The sequence below is a fragment of the Arachis duranensis genome, chromosome 9 (assembly GCF_000817695.3).
Source record: "Arachis duranensis cultivar V14167 chromosome 9, aradu.V14167.gnm2.J7QH, whole genome shotgun sequence".
NCBI classification, from domain to species: Eukaryota; Viridiplantae; Streptophyta; class Magnoliopsida; order Fabales; family Fabaceae; genus Arachis; species Arachis duranensis.
In genome coordinates, this window is record NC_029780.3 from 23,309,019 (window position 1) to 23,321,798 (window position 12,780).

At 29.7% G+C, this 12,780-nt stretch overlaps 2 protein-coding genes across 2 annotated transcripts; both read left to right on the forward strand.

Moving 5' to 3' along the window:
- The first annotated feature begins 8,845 nt into the window (after positions 1-8,845).
- On the forward strand, positions 8,846-9,490 carry LOC107465151 (uncharacterized). Its single transcript, XM_016084146.1, has one exon. It carries the CDS (start codon positions 8,846-8,848, stop codon positions 9,488-9,490), a length of 645 nt encoding a protein of 214 aa, XP_015939632.1.
- Positions 9,491-9,517: 27 nt separating this feature from the next.
- On the forward strand, positions 9,518-11,911 carry LOC107465152 (protein FAR1-RELATED SEQUENCE 5-like). Its single transcript, XM_016084147.1, has 4 exons — positions 9,518-10,739; positions 10,944-11,113; positions 11,573-11,771; positions 11,856-11,911. The coding sequence occupies exons 1-4, from the start codon at positions 9,518-9,520 to the stop codon at positions 11,909-11,911; spliced, it is 1,647 nt and encodes a 548-aa protein (XP_015939633.1).
- Positions 11,912-12,780: the final 869 nt, after the last annotated feature.

A 12,780-nucleotide genomic window follows, 5' to 3' on the forward strand; every position in this document is an offset into this window, starting at 1 on the left:
ATGGACTTTCGGGTTGTGTGGATTGGGAGTAGGATGGCATTTTTAAACAAGGCTTCACAGTCAAAAACTTCCTCTAATTATTCGAACACTCACAAAAATATATGTTAACAAAAAAATTATAAAAAATATATATACTTAACAAAAAATACCAAATTTTAAGCATAATTATATTTCATTTTTTTAATCATACTTACAAAAAATCGCATCAAAATTCAATCTCTAATGTATTTTTTGAGAAATACAAATTTAATGTTAGATAATCTTGCAAAAAATCTAACATTAAATATGTATTTCTCAAAAAATACATTAGAGATTGAATTTTGATGTGATTTATTATAAGAATAATTAGAAAAATGAGATATTATTATTCTTAAATTTGGTGATTTTTTGTTAAGTATATAATTTTTTTGTGATTTTTTAAAAGTATTATTGATGTTTAACAAAAAAATATATACTTAACAAAACATCACCAAATTTTAAGGATAATAATATCTCATTTTTATAACCATGCTCGCAAAAAATCGCATCAAAATTCAATTTCTAAAGCATTTTTTGAAAACATATATTTACTATTGAGTCGCGTTTTTAAATTATTTGAAAACATTTTTGTCAATAGTAAAATTCGAGTATATTTTTGTCAGCGTTTAAATAATTCGGGAGTATTTTTTGTGGTTAACCCTTTAAACAATTATTCTATTTTCAACTCTTAAATTATCATAATTAGTCAATTAGTACCTCCGTTTTTAACATAAGATACTTTAGTCCTTCAAACTTTGTAATACACAAAATAGTTTTTAACATTTACTTTCATTAGATAATATAGTTTTTTTTCTATTAGTCACTAACTGATCTAAAATATTGATTCGCATACTTGGCCATTAAGTGTCAACGCGCACAATTAGACAAATCAATTTCTACACAGAAGTACAAAAATGTCTCCAAAAATTAAAAAAATCTCAAAACAGTTTCTAAAAAATTTAAAATTTTTTAAAATAGTCCCTTCGAATTATGTATATATAATTTATTTCTAAATTAATAAATTTTAATTTCTAAAATTTTTTATCTATTTATCGCAAATTTGATTATTTATATATGCAAAAAAAATTTATGTATTTTAAAATCTTAAATTTTAAATTAATTTAAAAAAACTATTTTTAAAAAAATAATTTAAAATAAATGAACTTATTTTATTTTTGACCGTGCAAGATATTAATTTAATTTAATTTATAGCTATCATATTCTATAATTATTCTTTAATAACAAAGAAGAGATTGAAAAATTCTCATTTAATTTAAAAATTTTTACATGAAAAAATGAAAATATTTGCTCAAATCCTTATAAAAGTAACATTTTAGAACTTACATGCAATGCAAACCAAATTACCTATAAAGTTTTGGTCAATATTTTAGGAATTTAGATATATAAATAATGACATTCACAATACAATTATCTTTTAGTTTAGTTGTTATTATTATAGTTTTTATATCACATTTATATAGGTATCATAGGTTAATAATTAAATAATATTATTTTTATGACATTTTAGAGTTAATAAATAAAATTATTTTTTAGTATATATTTTGTTATTTTTTATATTCTTTAGTTATCATATATTTTTTAGTAATATTTTATTATTCGCATTAATAAAAATATTATAAGATATTGTTTTTTTAAATATTCAAAGGAAATTTTTTGGAATTTTAGAAAAATTCAGGGATTGTTTTAAGATTTTTTAAATTTTTTGGAATTATTTTGTACTTCACCTTGGGATTGATTTGTCTAGCTCGCACGCGTACACACTTAACGGTCACATATACAAGTTAACATTACACGTCAATAGTTATCATTAGTGACTAATGAAGAATGATCGTATTGTTTAACGAAAATAAATGTTGAAGACTATTTTTTATCTTTTAAAATCTGAGAGACTAAAATGTCCAATTTTAAAAATTTTAGAGACTGATTGGATAATTACTCGTTGATTTTTTATTACCTCCCATTCAAATGAAAAGTTTCACTTGTTACAATATTTATGTTTTAAAAAACTTGAAAGAAATGCATAGTATATATTTGTGTATAAATATATATATTATTTAATTTAGTTTAATGTATATTTTATATTCTAACATATATTTCATAATAACAACTAATTTTAATAACTGATTTAAGTATATATATAATATGGCTAAAATATTTCTTTTAACCAAAACTGTTGTTCTAAACCAGATTATTAAAAGAGTTAAAATTAAAAAATTAAAAAAATATGGACAAATTACATTATTAAATTAATTAAGATTTTAAATTACACAATTACAACAGTTAAAATTTGTTTACATGCAAGTGCAATTTTTTTCTATATAAACCGTTATGAGTTATAACATTTTAACTTTTTGCCTATACTATGCTTTAGATCATCGTGATTTACATGCAACATCACGCAAAACATAAACTGCTACAAGTTGTAGCGGTTTACGAGGACAAAATGACAAAATAGAAACCACTACGAGTCATAGCAGTTTATGAGAAAGAAAAAATAAAAGCATAAGTCGCATGGGTGGTGGTGATTTATGCTCCAAACGTTATCACCCAGAAAAATAAAAGTATAAGTCTTTTTTTTTATGATTTATGTACTTATTTTAGTCTATTTTCTACCACTAAATCTAAATGTAGTTTTTTTTATTGGTTATGTACTTGTTTCAATTTATTTATCTTATGAAACTTTAATGCATTTTGTTATCTTTTTATTGAGGTGTTTTTACTATTATAAAAGAAAAAAATTAGTTTATTTATAAGAGATAATAATGTTACTCTTATTTTGATAATGTCACTGTTTTTTTTTTAATTCAAACAAAATGTAACGCAAAAAAATCATGTAAAGGATAACATTATCAAAAATAGAAATTTACAAAAAAAAATATCACGAACGTCTTTTTTGCTCTACTAAGACTTGTCGCGTCACCGTTGCTGAGGTTCAGCTTCACCGCTATCATTGGGTTTTAGTCGCTTCGTCGTTGTTGGGGCCAACCCTCTTATGCTCCCCCATAATCTCCGTGCATCCACTTGCTTTTTCTCCGGCATGGGCTTGGGCTTTGGTTCTGTCCCGTCGCGTTATGCTCTGCTGTATTGTTGTCACTAGGCAAGGGTTTTACTGCTCTTCCATCGTTGTTGTACACCTGCTGCCTTCCACTATCGTGGGTTCAGGGTGTTGGTTCTCTTGCCATCGCAGCGTTAATACTTCCAATACTTAACAAGCTGCTGACACAAAAAGGATTAATACTCAAATTCGTCCCTCAAAGATCACTTATTTTTTAAATTAGTCCTCAAATAATTTTTTAGTCATATTAGTCCCTGAAAGATAAAATATAAGTCAAATTAGTCTTTCCGTTAGTTGGATGATGACGTGTCATATTAAGTGTCACGTGACACAAGATGATTGATTGATGTGTCAGGTTGGTGACACGTGGCGTATCACATATCACTTGACATGTAAAAAAGTTTTTTATAATCAAAATAGTCCTTGAAAGTCTAAACGTAAGTCATTTTTATATTTAAAATTTTAAAAATTAATCAAACTAGTCTTTATATAATGGGATAAGTATTATTTTGGTCACTCACGTTGAGGGTCGGAATCGAAACCGTCCCCAACGTAATTTCTGATTTAGAATCATACTTAACGTTTTTTTGTATTAAAATCATCATTTTAATTTTTTTTGGACAAAACTACCCTCACCACTACCAGCACAATTACCTCCTCCTCCTCCACCACCACCACCACCACCACCACCACCACCACCAATACCAAAACCGGAACAGGTGGCCGAACCTCCACCACCATCGCCACCAGAACTGCCACATCAGGGGGTTGAGTATTTTGCACCATATGTTCCTGACACGCATCCGTCTGATTATTACTCAGCGTACAACACCAAACAACACCAAACCACACTAAACCAAGAAGTAGAAACAGAAAGCAAGACCAACACCACCACTACCACCACCACCACCACCACCACCAAGAATACCAAACAACAGCAACAACACCAAACCAAGAAGCAAAAACAGAAAACAAAAAAATAGAAAGCAAGAAAGCAGAACGGCAAGGTGGAGGAAGCAAGGCGGAGGCGGCGAGGCAGAGGTGACGAGGCAGAGGCGGCGAGGCAAAGCCATCAGCCATCAGCCATCAAGGGCCCTAATGCAACAAATTTGTCAAGCCGCCTCCCCCAGCCTCGACACCAAAACCACGTGTCGCTCACAAACTAAAGCAGAAGGAATATACATATCTCTGTATGCTCATTCATCTGTACACTATAATTCTCCTAATTAAAATCGTCCCTAAAAGATATTTCAATCTCTATTTTGGTTCTCGAAAGATAAAATTAATCAAAATCGTCTTCGAAAGATACACGATTTGGTCACATTAGTCCTTCCGTCAGTTAGATGATGACATGTCACGTTAAGTGCCACGTGGCATGATAACACGATAGGTTAATGCCACGTGTCACAAGATGATTGGTTGACGTCTCACTTGACATGTAAAAAGTTATTTATAATCAAAATAATCCTTGAAAGTTCAGATGTAAATTATTTTCATCCCTAAATTTTAAAAATTAATCAAATTAGTTTTTATATAATTTTTTGTTATTTTTTCTTGATAATATTAAATTTGAAATATTTTTTGATACTACTAATTTTAATAGAAATATAATTGACAAACAAAAAATTAGTAATTGTATCTTTTCTTCTTAAAAATTTTTTCAATAAAATTATCACTCTCCTTTAATCTTCTCAAAATATCTCTTATTCTTTTCTATTCTAAAACATTTTTTCTTATATTATTACATTTTGCTGGAATATATATATATATATATACACAAAATTAAAATGTATGTATTTGTTAACCTAAACAAAGTTATATGCTCAAAATCAAAAGTTATGTATGTTAACCTAAACAAAGTTATATCACTATTTTTTTTTACTACATCTTTTTTTTTCATTACAATATTACTTACATATAGGATGTAATGGTAGTGATATTAAAAGAAAAATTATATAATCTATCTCAAACATATGAAACACACAAAAATTTATTATAATCTTTGCATATAGTATGCTTAAGAAGCAATTCGTTTAGCATATATAATAATAATAATAATAATAATAATAATAATTAAGCAACAAATTTTTAATATTTTGTAAAGTTTGGAATTGAAGCAAAATTTTTAAGAAGAAAAGATATAGTTACTAATTTTTTGTTTGTCAATTACATTTCTTTTAAGATTAGTAGTATAAAAAATATTTCAAATTTAATATTATGGAAAAAAAATTATATAAGGACTAGTTTGATTAACTTTTAAAATTTTAGGGATGAAAATGACTTACGTCTAGGTTTTCAAGAAATATTTTGATTATAAAAAACCTTTTTACATGTCAAGTGATGACCTGACACGTTGTATGTCACGTCTTACTGACTTGACACGTCATCATCCAACTAATAGAAGGACGAATTTGACTTATATTTTATCTTTTAGAAACTAATATGACTAAAAAAATTATTTAAGGACCAATTTAAAAAATAAATAATCTTTCAAGAACGAATTTAAATATTAACCCGACACAAAAACCTTTTCTTCTATTTTGGGTTTGCACAATTCAAAAAATCCCATATAAGCTATCATTCCCCGAGCCCTAAGAAAAAATCGAGATTTTATAATTTGCGCTGCTGTTTAGGCAAAGGATTCGGTGGTCCTAGAACATTTGGACCATTAAATGGTTCCATAACAAAACATATTTTTTAAGTTCTTTTAACAATTGCTAAATAGTCATTTTCTAATTTTAATTACAAATTAATTCTATATATTTTATTTAATTATAAAAACTATTTTTTTTATAAATTATTATTTTATGAATCAACTATTATGTTTATTAACAATCAAAAACAATAATGGTCGATTAACAATCAACTATTAAAAGAATTTAAAAAATATATTTTATTATGAAATTATTTAATGGTCCAAACGTTCTGAAACTACCAAATCCTTTGCCTGCTGTTCAAACATAAGCGGCATATATTGATGTAGAGCAAAAAAAGAGATTAACTAGTAAAAAATGTGGTAGCATAGTTGGAGAGGAGACAAAACAATTTTATTATTATTATTATTATTATTATTATTATTATTATTATTATTATTATTATTTATACGTTAATATATAAATTTTGTTATTTTACCGACCAAAAATAACTTCAATAATTGATAATTGAGTAATATGTATGTTAAAAAAAACTCATTGTTATTCTTATTTTAAAATGATAAAACCTTTTCTGTCTCATGTCACGTCACATTCTCTCAAATATAAATTATTTTCCTCCAAACAAATTTTAAGGTAAATTCTACCTTGTAGAAGAAAGATTCTTTCTATATGTATAGAAATTTATTATCATATTTTGAGTAAAATAAGTGTCTAGAGAGAATACAATCACAACTATAGTGAAAAACAAAAACTGGTATGTAGACCCCACTGCAATAAATTAATTTTATCAATAATTTAATAATATAAAGTTGATTATGTATTAATTATGAATGATAATGATGGACTGATTTTTGCTTTTTTTCTTTAATGGATTTAAGTTTTTGGGCCAGGCCATTTTTTTCTCTGGATTTGAGTTTTAATTGAATTTTTTTTATGAAAAACCAAAATAATAAATACAATATTTTGTGGGTTTGGAGTTATTTAAATATATTTTATTTAAAATCATTAAGGTTCGATAGAAAAAGTGGAGTTATTCCTCCTCACCATTTGAGCCCTCATCTCCAGTTTTTCAGTTCTTCTCAGACAGTCAAAAACCTAGCCATCAGCCCCTCCACACTACCGCGATTCCTGATGTGGTAGTTGTGGTTATTTTCAGTCGAAGCGCATCGTTTTCTCGTTGACGAACTGGACCTGCCTGTTAGGGTTTACGGTTGCTGTTATACGATTTCATCTCCGTCAATCAGAATCAGGTGTTCCGCACTCATGATTTGATAGCGTGGTTGCCGTGGCCTGTGGCGCTCAGCTAGTTTACTTCACACTTTGCCCAGATTTGTTAGATAGGTACATTCCCAAAATCATCCGTCTTATTATTCTTGTGAAACCAAACAAAAATAATATGATTTTTAATTGCCATCATGATTGTTGTTGTTGTTACGAGATGGTGTATGTAATATGACAGTGGCTTTGACTATTACACAGTATGTATTGAGTGAGTATTAGCGATGAATAGATCAAATAATGATGATGACTAAGGTAAGGTGTGTCGGTTCTTCAAACATGATGGGTGGTAGGACGGATCTAGAAATTTTGATATGCGAAGATTGAATTTAATACACATTTTTTAATTATTATTTTGTTATTTTTTCATTATATAAAAGTAATTTATGCATGATACATAATTAATAAATTTTTTTAAAGATTTTATTAATATATATAGGAAAAATATTGAACTTTTTTCAATAATTTTGTTTTCGATACAAAAATTACATAGTACTCTGTAGTACTTTATAAAGTTATAAAATACCAATATTTTTATGATATGTTTAGTTAAAAAGTTGTTACATATCTTTTTATTTAAGATCAATTCTTTTAAAAATTTTAAAAAGTTAAAAATAATTTATAAATTATTAATTATCTTAAAGGTATTGGTACTCTTATAGAATATAAAATAGGACGGTAAAAATAAAGCTATAGTTAAAATAAGTTATCCTAAAAATTAAGGTAAAAATTTTCTTTTTGATAATATAAATCCATAAGAAAATTTGATATTTTTTATAGGAAAAGAATGTCTAAAATAAACCATATGATTAATCAAACAGAATAATGTAGATAATTATAATAATGGAAATAAATATATGGAAATTAATTTAAAAAAAGTGAAGACTTAAGTGTATGATATAAAATTGATTAAGTAAAAACATGAGTGAAAAAATAATTAAAACTTAAACCTATTACATTATTAAAGATAATGATGTATGAAATGATTAAATATTTTTTATTTTATCCTGATATATATAGTTCTTAAAAATCTTGAAGGGGCCAAGCCAATTACTTGCCACCCTTAGATTTGTCCTTGGCAGATAAGGTGTCATGGTATCAATTGCTTTGTATGCTTAAATTCCAATGTTGTCTTTTCTTAGTTTTTTCCACTCTATATATGTAGGTCTTTTTCCATCATCCTTTCATTCAAATTCTAACTATACACAATAATTCTCTATTAATATTTAGCATTATGTTAATAATGAAATTTAATTTATTTATATACTGTTATTCGATAAAAACTTAGCTAATATCCAATAACAGTTCAAAAAAATATTTTTTAGAATACTGAAGAACCTTTATTCTATGTTTTAATTTTTTGACATTAAGAAATGCTTCATGTGTAATAAAAACTTGATGGATATTTGTAGAATATAAGAAAAATATTATTCTAATTTATCTTTTAGTTGGGTTAATTGTCTCTAATGAATTAGATGATTTAGTTTGTGTTGTTGGTTATTAGAATAAACTTAGTGAATGAGTATGCCAGATTGCAACTTGAAATGTTGGATAATATCATTTTTGGTATCGACTATTCAAATAAACGAAGTGAAATGAGTATATCAGATTTCAATTTGAAACGTTGGTTAACAGGAATGTTAGTTTTCGGATGTCAGCAATTTTTGGTAGAAGTGCAGGCTTTATTTGAAAAGTCTTTCTGGTTTCATTGAATAGTTGATAAAATTGATTTCAAATCCACTTATATTGTATCAGATGGCTTGTTGGTGTATATTAAGTTGTTGTTGACAATGTCGTTAATTGAAATTGATTTTCACAGATGGAATCTTGCAACGTCGAAGATACAGATGTGCACAGTATGGTAAGGGATAGGAATGGAGAGCATGGGTGTAATGAGGATTTTGACGATGCATGTGATGTCGGTGCCGCAGACATTGTATCTAATGAGGATGCATCAGACTATGGTAACGTTATCGAATTGAGTGATCAGCAGATAATGAGAAAGGTGTTTCGGAGTGAGGAACGTGTGTATGAATTTTATTGTAAATTTGGGAGATGCCATGATTTCGGTGTGCGCAAGGGAGATTATGGGAAGGATGACGATGGAAATTTGATACGAAGAAGGTTCTTTTGCAATAGGGCAGGATTGAGAGATAAAAAATTCCTTCATAGATTGGATAGACAAAGGGGTCACCGACCTAAAACACAGACTAATTGTATGGCAAAGTTGTCGATTTACCTAGATAGTGAAAATTCAGTATGGAAGGTTCGTAAAGTTATCTTGGAGCATAATCATGAGTTGACACCGCGAGTAATGGTGCACATGATTCCAAAATTTCGTCATATGTCAAATGCTGCAAAGGCACACATAGACGGCATGCATGGGTACGGTGTACCTACGTCTAAGATTCTCGGCTATATGGCTGGGATTGCCGGAGGGTATTCTTTGTTGGGGTTTACGTAAAAAGATGCATATAACTACATCGACAAGATGCGTCGTTCAAAGATTGCTGACGGTGACTCAAATGCTGCCATTGTATACCTAGAGGGAAAGGCGGCAGCCGATCCAATGGCAATGGCTAGGTATAACTTAACAGAGGATGGTATGTTAGCGAATATGTTCTGGGTGGATGGAATTAGTAGAGTCGACTACCAGTACTTCGGGGACGTTGTTGCTTTCGACTCAACATACAAAAAGAATAAATACAATAGACCTTTGGTGATATTCTCCGGCTCCAACAACCACAAGCAAACTACGATATTTGGTTTTGGATTGGTTCTAAATGAAACTATTACATTATACACATGGATGTTGGAGAATTTGTTGGAGGTTATGTGTAATAAACCTCCGTCCATTGTCGTAACCGATGGAGACGATGCAATGATTACGGCAGTGAAAAAGGTTTTTCCTGAAGCCACCCATCGGTTGTGTGCATGGCATTTGCAGAAGAATGTTACTTCAAATGGAAGTGAGCAAATGTTTCGTGAAATATTCTCTAAGTGGCTATATGTGGACATGGAGGTTGACAAGTTTGAGTTCCAATGGGATCAAGCTGCTAACGAGTATGATTTGCACAAAAAATGTTGGGCAACTCAGATGTATGAGAAGAGGTACATGTGGGCAAGCGCATACCTACGCGACAAGTTTTGTGTTGGATACCGGACCACATCTAGGTGTGAGGGGATAAATTCTCATGTCAAGAAATTCCTAACCTCGAGACACAGTATTGTGGACCTTGTGCAAAATCTGGAGTTGGTGGTCCATGAATACCGTAACAATGAGTTTGTTGCACAATTCACTTCAATGTACAGTACTCCAGTCTTCACAACATATTTGGATCCTATTGAGAAGTGTGCTGTAACTGTCTACACTAGGGCAATATTTATGCAAGTTAAGAGAGAGATTGATAGTGTAGGAGGCCTTAATTTTGTGAGCAAAAGGAGGGTTTCAACAACAATGGTCTACACTACCGAAGAATATGGTCATCTTGGTCAGAACGTAGTCACCTTATTTGAAAATAACTCCCTAAAGTTTGAATGTCAATGCCGATTTTGGGAGAAGGAAGGATTTCCGTGTAAGCACATGTTTTTTGTAATGAAGCATGAGCATTTGAAGGATATTCCAAGGCGTTTGATTCTGAAGCGATGGAGGAGAGATGCCAAGGCTATTGATGAGTACGAAGGAAGAAGTAACGAGAGCTTAAGTGAGAGAGGTTTTCTATTACGACATGGGGCACTCCATGCCACATCCCAATGGATGTTGTATCTTGGATCGAAAAATCATACAGTTTTCAAATTTGCTATGGATGGAATTCGCAATCTTTGTAGCCAACTTGAAGAGCCATTGGGATAACCCACTGGAGAAAAAAAGACACATGTTGAACATGTTAGAGATCCTGTCGTTCTGAAAACTAAAGGAGCTCCTCGCTTAAGAGGACAAAAGGGAAAAAAGAGAAGATGTACCAACTGCAAGAAGACCGGCCACACTAAACGAAGATGTCTTCAACGGAACACTAGTTCCTTAAAAGGGGGTAGTGAAGATAATGAAGACGACGAGGAATCAGTTGTAAGACTAGCCGATGAGAAGGTTAGTTGTCATGATTAATTTGCTGTTTGATAATAATGGTCAATGTTATTATTGTTGTCTATATGTATTTCTAAGATAGACATGCGTAAATAGCAAATACGTACAACACTAGCTTAAGACAAGGTTAGTTCTTGGTATTTCTAACATGTTTTGAATGAGGCATTTAACAATTAATCTCCTATCTAATATTAAGATTCAAGATTATTGTACAAGTCTTTATCTGTTTCTGAGAAAGATATTTACAAATACCAGAAAAGTGTAACACTACCTTTCTAAGAAGGTTAGTTGATTTTTTTTTTCATTTTATGCATGATAAATGGTTAAATTTCTTGTTTGATAGTATTATTCAAGGTTATTGTTGTTGTCTTTATCTGTTTGTAAAAAAACATTTTTATAAATACTAAATAAGGATGAATGTGTGGTAGATGGATTAGTTAACATGGGTGGCCATGTTGACAGGTTTTCACAGGAAAAGGGCATTTACGAAGGAGTAAGCGGAGGGCCGCTGCAAAGGTCAAACAGGATAATGTCGACACAAATGAAACTGTAGTCGCTTTGTCGACGGAGCCTATAATTAGAACTGCCCAAAGCGAGAATGTAATTTCGTGGCCTGATGTAGGCAGTTCCCATTACCATGAGCTTGTAGGCCATCTTTTATGTAGTTCATGTTGCAAGAGTTGTGCTGTTTGTTTGTTATTTTTTTTTGGATTTATAATAGTTGATTTATGTCATCATTTCACAGGTCCTGGAGCTTCTACAATCACTGCAAAAAGGGACATAACTCCATCTGTCACATAAAGGCTGGCTGCTGTATGGGTATATTGATGTTAAATAGGCCTAATTGTAACTCCTTTGAATTTGTGCGCTAAAGTAGGCTGGTTTTGCTTATAGCATACTATGTTTGTTAAACATTTCGAGGTTCTGTCCTTAGAGAGCTAGCTGTTGTGCACCAGTGAAAGTTAGTAATTGTTGCAGAAGTATTTTTATTATCATTCGGGACTTCGTAAAGTATTTTATTGTGTGGACCTTATCCATAGTGCTTCATTTAGTAGTACTTTCATTATATCATACACTCTAGTCTTTACTTACTGGTATTATTACTTAATCAATTTTATATTATACACTCTAGCCTTTACTTTTTTTTTAAATTGATTTCAGTATAGTTATTTCTATGAACATAATTACTTATATTATTTTGTTTTAATGATCATATTGTCCATTTTAGACATTGTTTTGTTGTTACAAATACTAAATTCTCTCATGAACATACATTGTCAAAAAGAACGTGTTTTCCTTATTTTTCATGATAACTTATTTCAAGTAATTTTTTTTAGCGTTGTACTTTTTATTCTATAAGCACTCCAATACTGTTGAGATAATTAAATGATTTAATAATAAAGTGAATTTTTTAAATTCTTTTAAAGGAACAAATAATAATTAAAAAGATATGTAACAATTTCTTAGCTAAGTATATAGTAAAGGTTGTCGGCATCTTATAATTTTATAAAGTACTATAGAGTACTATATAATTCTTGTATGAAAAATGAAATTATTGAAAAAAAGTTCTATATTTTTTCGATATATATTGATAAAATCTAAAAAAAATAGCAATTCACTAATTACATTATCATGCATAAATTACTTATATAATGAAGTATAACAAAACA